At 38.0% G+C, this 14,928-nt stretch overlaps 2 protein-coding genes across 2 annotated transcripts; both read left to right on the top strand.

The window, feature by feature from the left end:
• Positions 1–458: 458 nt before the first annotated feature.
• On the top strand, positions 459–1,526 carry LOC146387764 (odorant receptor 131-2-like). The gene is made up of 2 exons (XM_084927267.1): positions 459–590; positions 747–1,526. Exons 1-2 carry the CDS (start codon positions 459–461, stop codon positions 1,524–1,526), a joined length of 912 nt encoding a protein of 303 aa, XP_084783393.1.
• Positions 1,527–5,038: 3,512 nt separating this feature from the next.
• Positions 5,039–6,106, top strand: LOC146387763 (odorant receptor 131-2-like). The gene is made up of 2 exons (XM_084927266.1): positions 5,039–5,170; positions 5,327–6,106. Exons 1-2 carry the CDS (start codon positions 5,039–5,041, stop codon positions 6,104–6,106), a joined length of 912 nt encoding a protein of 303 aa, XP_084783392.1.
• The last annotated feature ends 8,822 nt before the right edge of the window (positions 6,107–14,928 follow it).

The following is a 14,928-nucleotide window of genomic DNA, read 5'->3' as shown; positions in this document are numbered from 1 at the left end:
GATATCATATGATAACGAGCTTTTTCATCATTGTGTTCACTTGATTTTTTTTTAAATGTTATCAAGTGTTACAGTATAAATAATATGTGTGCCTTACAAACCGTTGTTTTACTGTTTGCTGTTTTTCTTTCCATGGCAACAGATTGGTAGGTTAAAAAATGACATGGTGCATAAAAATGAAACATATAACAGAAGGATCATCATCATTATCATTATGATTGGGCTCACAAGAAAAAACAAAAGCATATAATGAATACATATATGTATATTTATTTACTCTTCTGGCTTCTATTTGCTATTTTTCTTATTGAGAATAATGTTTCCAAGATAATCAACCTTCAGTATTGAAGCTTTCCTATATTAACGTTTTATGTTATATGAACCTGAAATGCTGATGAATAAAGTGTCCAGTTTTTAGAAAACTTTTCAGACGTCTCAAGAACCGTTCAAATGCTGGTATGAATTCGACAACAGCGGTGTATCGGGACTCCTTAAGCACAGCCATCATCAAGAATCTGATTACTGTGGGTCTCTCTGTCTCCATCATCTATATCAACAGCAGCTTGGTGCACACATTCAAAAAACATGAGGTCTGTATTTTATTCATTCCTGGTATTAATTTTGTATAATTCAATACGTTTGGGATGTATGCGGGACATCATATAATGTGATTTATTTCATGCATATTCTTAGGTGATCATCTGTAATGTACCTATGAGTCTAAACTATCCTGTCCTTCTCTTCAGGTTTTCAACACAAATCCTCGTTACATCCTGTACATTCATCTGGTAATCATTGATATCCTGCTGCTCATAATGTTCACCCTCCTTCAAGTCCTCAGTTACATCATTTTCACTCTTCCTGTCCCATTTTGCATCATTTTATTGTTGATTTCCATAATTTGTAGCCTGAACAATCCCCTGACCCTTGCTGTGATGGCAGTAGAGTGTCATGTTGCCATATGCTTCCCTCTCCAGCACTCACAGATCTGTACAGTCAAAAATGTAACCGTTGTGATCACAGTGATATGGGTGCTAAGTTCACTTACAATTCTGCCAGATTTATTCACCATCCTGGCCACAGAATCCAGAGATTTCTTTCATTCAAGAGTTTTCTGCCTTAGAGAAACTGTTTTCAGACTTCCTGAATTAGAAAAGAAGAGAACTATATCCAACATTGTATTTCTGGTTATTGTTTGGCTCATCCTTGTCTACACATATTTCAGAATCCTTTTCGCTGCACAGGCAGCTGCTGCAAACGCCAGGAAAGCAAGAAACACTGTACTGCTGCACGGCTTCCAGCTGCTGCTGTGCATGCTCACCTACATGTATGATTTGCTGCTGAATGGTTTGACATCCTTGTTCCCAAAAGGAGTAATGACTATTCGCTACACAATCTCAATATTTGTTCACGTTCTGCCTCGACTTGTTAGTCCACTTGTTTATGGGATACGAGACAAGGCATTCAGAAGATATCTGAGAAAATATCTGTTCTACTCACCAAAAGCTAATGTTAACAAAAGTTAAAAACAATGCCATCAGCTCTTTTAATTTAAAATACTGAGATTGAGTAGTCTTTGTTTATCTTATTCTATTGTCCTTTTTTGTTTGCATATCTTTCTAATCTAATGTCACAGTGAATGTGTCGAACAGTAACTTTATATATACATATATATATATATATATATATATATATATGAATGAATGAATGTTAACTGATAATTGCAGTGGTGTGAAAAATAGTTTGCCCCCTTTTGCGTACATTTAATTCAATTCAATTTCGCCTCAAGGTGCTTTGAATTCTAATGTAAACACTCTACAATAATAAAAAGACAACAGAGCAAACCCCACAAATCATATGACCCCCTATGAGCTAGCAACAGGAAGAAACCTCCAGCAGAACCAGGCTCAGGAAGGGACGGTACACATTGTTTAATATGTGCATTGAAGGACATTTCGTGGTCAAAAATGACTCCAAAGTTCCTCACAGTGTCTCTGGAGACCAAGGTAATGCCATCCAGAGTAGATATCTGGTTAGATACCATATTTCCAAGATTTTTAGGCCTGAGTACAATAACCCCAGTTTCATCTGAATTTAGAAGTAAAAAATGAGAGGCCATCCATGTCATTTAGTCTTTAGGCCATTCCTTAGGTTTAACAAATTGGTGTGCGTTATCTGGCTTCATGCATAGATAAACTGCATAGCAGTGAAAATAGATGCTACGCCCTGTAACGACATTGCCTAAAATAATCATGTATAAAGTAAACAGAACTAGTCCTAGCACAGAACCCTGTGGAACTCCATAATCAACCTAAGTGTATGAAGTGGAGTCTGCAAATACATGAACAAATTGGACTCTATGAGATAGATAGGATTCAAACCACTGCAACCGAATCTCTTTAATACCTCCAGCACGATCACAAATTTAAATATTAGAAAAAAATCTTACTAGTAAACACAAGTAAAATATGCTAACCTTAACCCTAACCCTAAAAAGTGGATTGTAAAGAGCTGAAGCAGTATTTAAAATGTTTTCATTCACATTTGTGAATTTGTTAAGTTGCTAAGTTTTATCTAAACGCGTTCATGAGTCACACCTCACATAATGGGGCAACAGTTTGAGGCCTTCACTAAACCACACTCTCACCAAACTCTCTCACACACACAAAGGCCTTTGCTATTACTTGACTACCCTGTATTAGTAGCTGACCTACTAGACAGATGTTTGACATGACGGTAACCACGTGAGTGCCTCTTCTGTGTTTTCTAGCATATAAATTCATAATATAATATTTTGCCTGTATATCAACTATTACTTCAGTTATAACTTCATGTTTAGAAATAAACATTGTCTGGATCTTCTTCTATTTACTCTTATGAAATGAGAGTTATATGTGTGAACTTAAAAATGTGTGCATATAAAATCACTTACAAATCGAGCTTGAGCGAGAATAGAAGTTGTTTCTCACAACAGACATGTTGAAAATAACAACTGAAGACCAAGGTTAAATTAGCAGCTTCAATTTAATGTGCTGTTAGTACTTTAGCTGAATTCAAAAATGCTGATTTGAATAAATTATTTTTGTCTATGGTGTACCATTTTTCTCCCTTTGTTTTCCCCTATGCCGATAAATGAGTAAGTTTAAAAAAATGATATGGTAGCATGGTGGCAGCACATGGCAGCATGGTAGTTTAGTGGTTAGCATTGTTACCTCACAGCAAGAAAGTCCTGAGTTCAGTTCTAACATCTGTGTGGAGTTTTCATGTTTTCCCTGTCTGTCCCTGTTTTAGTGTTAATTGATTCGAAATTGGAAATAGGGCAACCTTTTGCACTAATGTGAGTGTTGTCTGTCTCTGCGTGTTAGCCCTGTAACAGACTGGTGGCCTGTTCAGGGTGTACCCTACTCTGAAGACAGCTGGGATAGGCTCCAACGCCCCATGACCCTGAATAGGATGAGAGGATGGATGGACATGGTCCATAAGAAGTGTGATGCATTTAAAATAATTGTCATCCTCAATCACCAGAAAATGAGAAAACTAGTTTATGGTAGGCATTACAATGTAAGACAAAACTATGTAATAAACATATTATCAAAATTATATTTGTAAATTGATTTAAAAGCCATAGATTGTTTTGTGATAATAATATTTATGAGAGGACAAACAATGTCAGTATTAAAGTTTTCTCTGTTATATATTCCCTGAGAAGTGACATGCTGATGAATAACGTCAGGAGTGGGTCTCTGTCTCCTGAATCCCAACTGGAAGCTGGTTCCACAGAAGAGGGGCCTGAAAGCTGAAGGCTCTGCCTCCCATTCTAATTTTTACCTCCGTCCACATATGTGGACATCACATTTTGGCTTATTTAGACCAAAATACTCAATTTTGCTCTGCAAGGGCCTGATATCCAGGACATTATACTGCTACTGTTCTATCAAAATTTTAAACGAATATCCTCAGATGTGGCTCATATTTTTTCTTAAAAACAAAAATAAGGTAAAAAAAAAAAATAAAGCTGGTAATTCTTTATTTTTACATTTCTCCCCAATCAGCCCAAATATCAAAGAGAAATTAAAAATGCATGCAGTGGAGGTTAAAATACTCCAGGAACCACAAGTAAACCAGCAACCACCATGGTGTTGTTGAAATTTTGTCTCTCATGCCATGAAAATGATTGAAAGTTCAGGTTCGCTTTCATTATACCCTCCTTAGGTCATCAGTCACAACTGAAAAAAAGTATGTGGCAAAAGAAGTGGATTGTAAAGAGCTGTAGTAGAATTTTATTTAAGATTTCATTCATCTAAATTGGTTTGTTCAGTACTGCGCGTAAGCATCAGGACTTATGAAACGTAATGAGCTTTGGGTGTCCTCTAAGGCACACGCACTCTGAAGGCTCTCATGAAACCACGTGCACATGCACACACACACACAACCAGACCCCTTCACTATTACCTGACTAGTACCAGTACTCTATATTAGAAGTGACATCAAATCTACCTGACTTACTAGACCTGTGTGGTATGAGATCATAACCAGGTGAGTGCCTGTTCTTGAATTGTTTGTGTGTAAAGAGATAAAACGATATCATATGATAACGAGCTTTTTCATCATTGTGTTCACTTGATTTTTTTTTAAATGTTATCAAGTGTTACAGTATAAATAATATGTGTGCCTTACAAACCGTTGTTTTACTGTTTGCTGTTTTTCTTTCCATGGCAACAGATTGGTAGGTTAAAAAATGACATGGTGCATAAAAATGAAACATATAACAGAAGGATCATCATCATTATCATTATGATTGGGCTCACAAGAAAAAACAAAAGCATATAATGAATACATATATGTATATTTATTTACTCTTCTGGCTTCTATTTGCTATTTTTCTTATTGAGAATAATGTTTCCAAGATAATCAACCTTCAGTATTGAAGCTTTCCTATATTAATGTTTTATGTTATATGAACCTGAAATGCTGATGAATAAAGTGTCCAGTTTTTAGAAAACTTTTCAGACGTCTCAAGAACCGTTCAAATGCTGGTATGAATTCGACAACAGCGGTGTATCGGGACTCCTTAAGCACAGCCATCATCAAGAATCTGATTACTGTGGGTCTCTCTGTCTCCATCATCTATATCAACAGCAGCTTGGTGCACACATTCAAAAAACATGAGGTCTGTATTTTATTCATTCCTGGTATTAATTTTGTATAATTCAATACGTTTGGGATGTATGCGGGACATCATATAATGTGATTTATTTCATGCATATTCTTAGGTGATCATCTGTAATGTACCTATGAGTCTAAACTATCCTGTCCTTCTCTTCAGGTTTTCAACACAAATCCTCGTTACATCCTGTACATTCATCTGGTAATCATTGATATCCTGCTGCTCATAATGTTCACCCTCCTTCAAGTCCTCAGTTACATCATTTTCACTCTTCCTGTCCCATTTTGCATCATTTTATTGTTGATTTCCATAATTTGTAGCCTGAACAATCCCCTGACCCTCGCTGTGATGGCAGTAGAGTGTCATGTTGCCATATGCTTCCCTCTCCAGCACTCACAGATCTGTACAGTCAAAAATGTAACCGTTGTGATCACAGTGATATGGGTGCTAAGTTCACTTACAATTCTGCCATATTTATTCACCAGCCTGGCCACAGAATCCAGAGATTTCTTTCATTCAAGAGTTTTCTGCCTTAGAGAAACTGTTTTCAGACTTCCTGAATTAGAAAAGAAGAGAACTATATCCAACATTGTATTTCTGGTTATTGTTTGGCTCACCCTTGTCTACACATATTTCAGAATCCTTTTCGCTGCACAGGCAGCTGCTGCAAACGCCAGGAAAGCAAGAAACACTGTACTGCTGCACGGCTTCCAGCTGCTGCTGTGCATGCTCACCTACATGTATGATTTGCTGCTGAATGGTTTGACATCCTTGTTCCCAAAAGGAGTCCTGACTATTCGCTACACAACCTCAATATTTGTTCACGTTCTGCCTCGACTTGTTAGTCCACTTGTTTATGGGATACGAGACAAGGCATTCAGAAGATATCTGAGAAAATATCTGTTCTACTCACCAAAGGCTAATGTTAACAAAAGTTAAAAACAATGCCATCAGCTCTTTTAATTTAAAATACTGAGATTGAGTAGTCTTTGTTTATCTTATTCTATTGTCCTTTTTTGTTTGCATATCTTTCTAATCTAATGTCACAGTGAATGTGTCGAACAGTAACTTTCACTATGTGGCAATTTTATAAGACACAATTTTATAAGAGACGATTTTATAAGACACTTTAGTGTTCGGAAAGACAAAAACTGCAGAATTCAACCAGAGAGCTGAAAATATGGACCGAAATAAAACTGGACAAAATGAAAGCAAAGTTAATAAAGATGGAAGAAAATGTTGCACAAAAAGGCAAAACAAAAGCCATCAACATAAGAAGTAGATATTACCAAAAGAACCAATGCAAAAAGAGTAAGTATAACTAAATAATACAGAAAACTATTTTAAATATATACATTTTTAGGAGCAATGTGAAGGAACCCAAGAGCTGTAAAACAGTCAGAAGCGCCCACCAGAAGATGTCAGTAGAGCCCAGCCAGGATTTTTCAAGCCAATATTTGGTGACTTAAAAAATGGTAAAACTTTATTTCAGACACATGAAATATAAAGAGTCTTTCCTGACATTTATTATGTGCAGTTATTTATCATATTATCTATATTTAAACTAGTTGAATGCAGTAATTTTTCCTTGATAAAATAAGATCCAAAATACATTCTTTTGAGTTTAAGAGTTTCTCTTTAATTAACTAATACATTCCAAGTGATATTTTTAAATGACTTAATGCATTAAGGTAAAAACACTAAGGTTCACACAATGGAAAGTTCTTCAGCATTAGTGTGGTGCTCATAAAAATAGCAGCATGTTGATCGATGCTGATGACACCTACCTTAATGTGCTATTACATTCTTTTCTTGAGAAGTGCATGATCTGTAGTCTGCTTTATTTCTTGGCAGAGTCATAGTACTTATGTAAATGTGTTGTTTCTTATTAGAGATCAACTAAAGCCATCTTCTTCTAAAACCATCTTCAGTCTTCTGTAGATGAGGCTTTTTAAAACCAAAACCAACCATTTTTCATTATTCATGTACAAATGATCCTCATTATTTATGTCTTTGCCATAGTCCATCCTGGGCCCTATACTACAAAGACCGTTTAAGGAGCTTGGAAAGAAAAGCATCCGGACTTCTGTAAGTTTCTTGAAGACGTTTCATCCAAGAAGTGTATTCAGTTCTAAGAGCAATCCCAGAGGCCCAGATTTTTAAGGGCTATTGGGAGTTTCCTTAAGAGGGTCCTGAACCCCCTATTGATCCTCTGCCAAATCCCAAGAGCCTAGGTTTGAAAACATGTGTGGGTCACAATCAGCCAAGGTTTCAGGTGAACCCATTGTGAAACATAGCCCCACCCTATCGAGTGACTTACTGAGGTCAAATGGCCCAGGATGTGAGTGGGCATTAAGGCATTTGGGCCATTCTCAAAATTGGATTATAGATGGCAGAGAGTTGGCGTCAGAAGGCACACCTCTTTTCAAAGATAGTCATTCACAGTGGACATAGATGGGCTTTCCCTACATGTGTGTGTTCCTCCTTTTCCCCTTCTGCCACAGTCCCAGAGGGAACAGTCCTGATTACTCCAAGTTTGTGTTCCAGAGGGTAGTGGAAGTCAAAGAGTAGGTACTGGTCCATGTGTGTGAATGACTTAAAGAAGTCCAGACACTTTTCTTTTCAAGCTCCTTAAACTATCATGACCTGGATGACTGAGAACCTTCACAAACATATAAAGAGGGTCCAACATACCAAGGGTTTCCCCTCCATGTTCACATGAAAGACGTGGTCTTTCAGCATCTAACCAACCTAAAAATGGGAGTTTCTCAGTTCGTATTACTTTTAGTTCACAGGAAATGATCTCTAAGAGTGTTACCCACTCCAGAGATGTTATCAGATTCAGTTCAATTCAGTTCAGTTTTATTTATATAAAGTCACGTCCACATCCTCATTTTAGATTTGACAGCATTTTAGTAGGTAAAGGTGAATGGCTTGGACCTGAATTGAGCCGCGGCAGCAGGTCTCGAAGGAGACAGGCGGCAGCTCCCAGCCCTGGTATATCCCCATGTACTAAATAGAAGTGAAGTAGTTACAGAATTGAAAAGGGGAGGAAGGGAGGGAGGTGCATGTAAACAAGAATGACAGCTTGCAGAACTGGGAGAACCTATATAGATGAAAGCCAGAAGGAGCGTGTTTGGAGGTGTGGTCCCGCTCCTGAAATTCCGATCCATAATCTCCAATTGTCTCAAGGGGCTCTATCTTTTAAGGTATAGACCAGGGGTCCCCAATCCCAGTCCACAAGGGCCGGTGTCCTGCAGGTTTTAGATCTCACCCAGGGTCAACACACCTGAATCACATGATTAGTTCATTACCAGGCCTCTGGAGAACTTCAAGACATGTCGAGAAGCTAATTTATCCATTTAAATCAGCTGTGTTGGATCAAGGACACATCTAAAACCTGCAGGGACACCGGCCCACATGGACTGGGATTGGGGACCCCTGGTATAGACCCTACAATACAGCGAAAACAGGGAAAACCCCAACAATCAGATGACCCCCTATGAGCAAGCAATCTGGCAACAGTGGGAAGGTAAATAGTGCATAAACACAGTGAATTAAAAAAAAACTAAAGAAGATGAGTGGATGAGAAACTGAGTGCACTGTAAACAACGGTGCTGATTTGTGATTTGATACTAGGTGGTTTGACAAGGTTGTTCCCAAAATGAGTGCTGACTGTTCGCTACACAATCTCAGTGCTCGTTCACATTCTGGCTCGACTCGTCAGTTTATGGCATACAGGACAAGACATTCAGAAAGTACTTGAAAAGATACCAGTGTTATACACCAAAGTCTGACTCTGATAATTAACACCAAAACAACATCACTAGCTTTATTCTGTTTTAAAGACTGAGGTTCATCAGTCTTTCTTCATCTAATTATGGTTTTCTTCTGGATCCACCCAAACAGAAACAGCTTTAGGTGTAGCACATCTTTTGAAATGTGTGTTTTTTGCCAGAAATATGTTTGTATGTTTCTAAACTGCCAATTACAGTAAACTAAAACCAACCAACCATTTCTGATCATCATTCATGTTCAAATGATGCTCATTTATGTCCTAACCAAATAAAGCCTTGCAGGCTCTTTATGTGCTTTGTTCTGAAGAGTGAAGGCAGATCAAATTTCTCCTACAGGTATGTCAAATCCACACTTATCCTGAGGTCGGGAAATGTTTTGATAGTAGCACATTTTTAACACGTTTTGGTTTTTTATGCCACTAAAACACATTTATTGATGATAATAATAATAATAATAATAATAATAATAATGATCTGAAATATAAAAAGGTTTTTATGTCCACACAAGACATCATGATAAAGAAAAACACCTTCACAGTTATCAAAAATCTCAATCTGAGCGCTTCAGGAGACTTGAAACAAAAGTTACTCAGCAACATGAAAACCAAACAAAAAGAGAGGCACCAAAAGAACCAGCAGCTCAGCTCGTAACTCGCACCTACTGTAATCAGTGGAACCTGTAAAAGTTTAGATAAAGCTAAATCAGCTGACATCCAGACCAAGGTACAAAATTATTTTCTCTTGTCTATTTTTTCCCCAAATCTCAGAAGAACTGCCAGTTTTTTACTTTCACCTGAAAACCCACTGCATGTGGGGAAGAAACAAAAAGAATAAGAATTTAAAAGAAAGTACAAGTTTAAGAGATTAAGACCTAAAAAACACTCAATGATGAGCAAAACTGAAAACACCTCATAGGTGACGAATTATTAATTTAGGACCCGTTTTAAAGTCCTTTTATTGGTTTTTAAATCTCTAAATGGTCTGGCACCTGTTTATTTGTCTGACTTGTTGAAGCCCCACGTCCCCACTCGTTCCCTTCGGTCAGCTGAGCAGTTGCTGCTTTCGGTCCCAAAGTCACGGCTGAAACTTAGAGGAGACCGAGCGTTCTCTGTTGCAGCGCCGATGCTTTGGAATAACCTTCCTCTCCATATTAGACAGGCTACATCAGTGCCAGTTTTTAAGTCCTATTTTTATTCCCTGGCTTTTAACTCTGTGGGTAACTGATTTTTTTTTTTTAATTGCTATTTCTGGTTTTATTACTATGTGCATATTCATATTGTACAGCACTTTGGTCTACCAGGTGTGTTTTTAAAGTGCTATATAAATAAATGATGATGATGATGTTTTTGAAAACATTTGTCTCATGGCATGAGGATTCAGGTAAAAGAGTACAAAACCACAAATATATCTAATAACGTTAAATCAGTAACAATTTGCACAGTGACACTGCACCAGTGGCATAAACATGCAAAGTCCAGTTTAGTGACTCCGATTAGCAGACATGCCTGTTAAGATTTTTTTTAAACAGAAGAAAAAGAAAATATTATCACCCAACATACCGTGTTTATAAAGGGAGGAACTCCACACCAGGAATGAAACCTTTTTTTAAAGCAGACTGTAAAACTGTCCTTTCAGGAAGTTAAAGTGAGAGTCTGTGGGGATCAACTCATTTTTGATGTGGCTCCAGTTTTTTGTTTTTACTTCTGTGTTGAATTTTTTTCTTCATCCTGGAACTTTTCACTCATGTGCACCAGAAGTGGGCAAATATTCAACATAATGATGCAACCAAACAGACTAAACAACCAATCACTGCATATAACATCATTTGGGATTATCCAATCTAACTCCAAACCTCTTGGCGAGATGGAGGAAGCGAGCAGCCGGCGTGCAAACACTGGCATCTATATAAATTCCTTGCACTCCCTACAATCTAATTGAGCATGTTGTTTGTGAGGGTAAGTACAATCTTTATTTAGTGTGTACTGTTACTGCATTACTGGACTGGAAATACTTTGCAGACTATAAATTACTGTGTTGTTGTTTGATATCCTTTTTTGCTGTTTGCCATATTTGTTTTATAATTGTAACTTTTTGGGGGGTTTTAATTTTAGATTATTAGATTACAAGTGTTGTCTTAGCAGTTTTATTGCAGTTAGAACTGAAGTGTAATGAATGCAGTTTCCTGTAGTCACTTGGATTTGTTTGGTGGAGGTTTGATTTTAACAAAGAAAGTAAAGAACATGTGAGCAGTTGTGATTTGATAAAGTTTCAAGCTGTGTTTGAAAGATCGAGTGTCTTTCACAGATCAATGCGCTGTACTGTAACAGCTCTTTTACTCATGAATGTTTGAGCCTTTTCAATGCCACACAGTAACCTCCAACACTATCTGTGTGTGTGTGTGTGTACTTGTTTTCGTGACATCTTAGGACAATTTTATGATAACACACTCACAAAATGAGGACGCTCAGAAAAATGAGGACATTTTTGAGGTCCTCATTTTTCTGAGCCTTCTAAAGTGTTCTAGAGGCTCCCAACATGCTCCCAAACCAAAAATCTCGAAAGTCCTGAAACATCACAATTTTATGAAAAAGTGTGTTTAAGTGTGTTTAGCGTTTTTGCTCACTTTCAGTTTCACGCCCTACTGGCCAGTTTTGGAACTTAACACACTTTAAACACACTTTCAGTGACGTCACTCTGCGAGTCCTCATATTGTAGGTGTGTCAGACACAATAACACATTTGACCCAGGTTATACCCTTCTGGGGCTTAGCGGACACATGCGTGGACAGCACCTTTTAGCTCTTATGTCCACAGTCGTATTCAATGTTGAAATGGAGGTGAACTTTATTTGAATCATTCGTGGAATAATAACAGATGAATTTTGAGGCTTCTGAAAATTGTTTGTTCAAACCTTGCCAATTAAACAATCATTCTAACACGCATCAAAAACTTTTCACATTTTTATACATATTAAGGTGAGCTATAAGCAAGGGTAACAACAGTTAAATCAGGCAAATCTTGACAAAAATGAAGGTCTTTAGATTCAGTTATCAGTGCCTGCACTGCTTGGTTTTTTTTTGTTGTTGACAAAATGTATCGAAATATAAAGTTTCAACATTTGTCTAATTATATTACTATTAATTAATGAGTCTTACTTCTCAAGATCAATGCACAAATTGTCTGACCTTCACTATGCAGAATGATGTGTGTGCAGATTTTGACCCTTGAAGAGTTTATATTAATCTGCATTAATATAATTGCATCTGCAATCTGCAGTTGAACTTGGAGATTCCTGCCGCTGTCATCTGATTCAGTATGATCATCAGGCTCAGTCTCGACTCTGTGTATCTACAAGAATTGATGAAAAAAGTCAACACTTCATTAATTATATTTTAAATTCAACTTACCTTATACTTTTTACAATATAGTATAAAATGCATATTGTTTCTTTAAAAACTAATAACACACTATTAAAAACTGCAGAATGCTCAATTCCAGCTTCATTTAGTAATTCAATTAGTAAATAAAAGTGAGTAATTAAGTCACTTAATTAACTAAGCAACTGTAAATGTCACAGTATGCAGCAGTACAATTCAATTTCAATTCAATTTTATTTATATAGCGCCAAATCACAAAAAAAGTCGCCTCAAGGCGCTTCATAGGTACAGAGAAAAACCCAACAATCATATGACCACCTATGAGCAAGCGCTTTGGCGACAGTGGGAAGGAAAAACTCCCTTTTAACAGGAAGAAACCTCTAGCAGAACCAGGCTCAAGGAGGGGCGGCCATCTGTTGCGACCGGTTGGGGTGAGAGAAGGAAAACAGGATGAAAGACATGCTGTGGAAGAGAGACAGAGGTTAATAACAGATATGATTCAATGCAGAGAGGTCTATTAACACATACTGAGTTATAAAGGTGACTGGAAAGGAAAAACTCAATGCATCATGGGAATCCCCGGCTGCCTACGTCTATTGCAGCATAACTAAGGGAGGATTCAGGGTCACCTGGTCCAGCCCTAACTATATGCTTTAGCAAAAAGGAAAGTTTGAAGCCTAATCTTGAAAGTAGAGATAGTGTCTGTCTCCCGAATCCAAACTGGAAGCTGGTTCCACAGAAGAGGGGCCTGAAAACTGAAGGCTCTCCCTCCCATTCTACTTTTAAATACTCTAGGAACAACAAGTAGGCCTGCAGTGCGAGAGCGAAGTGCTCTAATAGGGTGATATGGTACTACAAGGTCATTAAGATAAGATGGGGCCTGATTATTTAAGACCTTGTATGTGAGGAGTAGAATTTTGAATTCAAACCTGCAACCAGGTTTCTGTAAGGCAGAGTAAATCGATTTGTTGATCAATTATTAAGTCATGTACTAACAGAGACTTGGAGGAGAGAGACCTAATATTTAATAATCCACATTTCACTGTTTTACTCTTTGGTTAAGATGTGGATACTGTATTGTTCTTTCTTTGTGATTTTTTTAAGTTTAAGTTGTTTATTGCTGGTTTTTATTTTGTTTTTTGTCTGTTTGGGAGCTGACACAGTCTCAAAGGAGATGGGTTTTTTTTGGGGGGGGGGGGGGGGGGGGGGGGGGGGTAACAGGAGGAGAGAAGCTGCAGAGAGGTGTGTAAGACTGCAACTCTGCTTCCTGGTCCCAACTCTGGATAGTCATATTTTGGGGGGTTTAATTAATTTGTCCATATTTCTAGAAATGAGAGCTGCTCCATCCAAAGTGGGATGGATGCCGTCTCTCCTAACAATACCAGGTTTCCTTCAGAAGGTTTGCCAATTATCTATGAAGCCCACATCGTTTCTGGGACACCACTCAGACAGCCAGCAATTTAAGGAGAACATGCGGCTAAACATGTCACTCCTGGTCTGATTGGGGAGGGGACCAGAGAAAACTACAGAGTCCGACATTGTTTTGGCAAAGTTACACACCGATTCGATATTGATTTTAGTGACCTCCAATTGGCGTAACCGGGTGTCATTACTGCCGACGTGAATTATGATTTTACTGAATTTACGTTTACCCTTAGCCAGCAGTTTTAAATTTCCTTCAATGTCGCCTGCTCTGGCCCCTGGAAGACAATTGACTATGGTTGCCGGTGTCTCTAGCTTCACATGTCTGAGAACAGAATTACCAATTACCAGAGTTTGACCCCCGACGGGTGTGTCGCCGAGTGGGGAAAAACGGTTAGGCATATGTATGAATTTGAGGAGTGGACCCAAAATGCAGACACAAAGGAACGTGAAAGAAAATTTGAATATTAACAGAAAGCAAGCCGTTTATTAATCTCTACTTTTAAGATTAGGCTTCAAACTTTCCTTTTTGCTAAAGCATATAGTTAGGGCTGGATCAGGTGACCCTGGATCCTCCCTTGGTTGTGCTGCAGTAGACGTAGGCTGCCAGGGGATTCCCATGATGCACTGAGTTTTTTCCTTTCCAGTCACCTTTCTCACTCACTGTGTGTTAATAGACCTCTCTGCACTGAATCATACTTGTTATTAATCCACAGCATGTCTTTGTCCTGTCTTCCTTTTCTCACCCCAACTGGTCACAGCAGATGCCCGCCCCTCCCTGAGCCTGGTTCTGCTGGAGGTTTCTTCCTGTTAAAAGGGACTTTTTCCTTCCCACTGTCGCCAAAGCGCTTGCTCATAGGTGGTCCTATGATTGTTGGGTTTTTCTCTGTATCTGTTATTGTGCGATCTACTGTACAATATAAAGCGCCTTCAGGCGATTGTTGTTGTGATTTGGCGCTATATAAATAAAATGTAATTTAATTTAATTAAAAGATTACAAAACAAAAGGCAGAGGTGAAGCTAAACAATAACCTAACCTGGGGAAAATATTTTTTATTAAAAAACAAACAAACCATGAAACCTGACATGGATACAAAGATACCTGGAACATGGAAACGTGGCACCAAAGACAACCGATGACCTGACACTGAACAAATGAGGACAGG

Source organism: Perissodus microlepis, chromosome 5 (assembly GCF_051167445.1).
Source record: "Perissodus microlepis isolate ML-2025 ecotype Zambia chromosome 5, ASM5116744v1, whole genome shotgun sequence".
NCBI classification, from domain to species: domain Eukaryota; kingdom Metazoa; phylum Chordata; class Actinopteri; order Cichliformes; family Cichlidae; genus Perissodus; species Perissodus microlepis.
The sequence above is the reverse complement of the archived record's forward strand: the minus strand, read 5'-3'. Positions and strand labels throughout refer to the sequence as shown.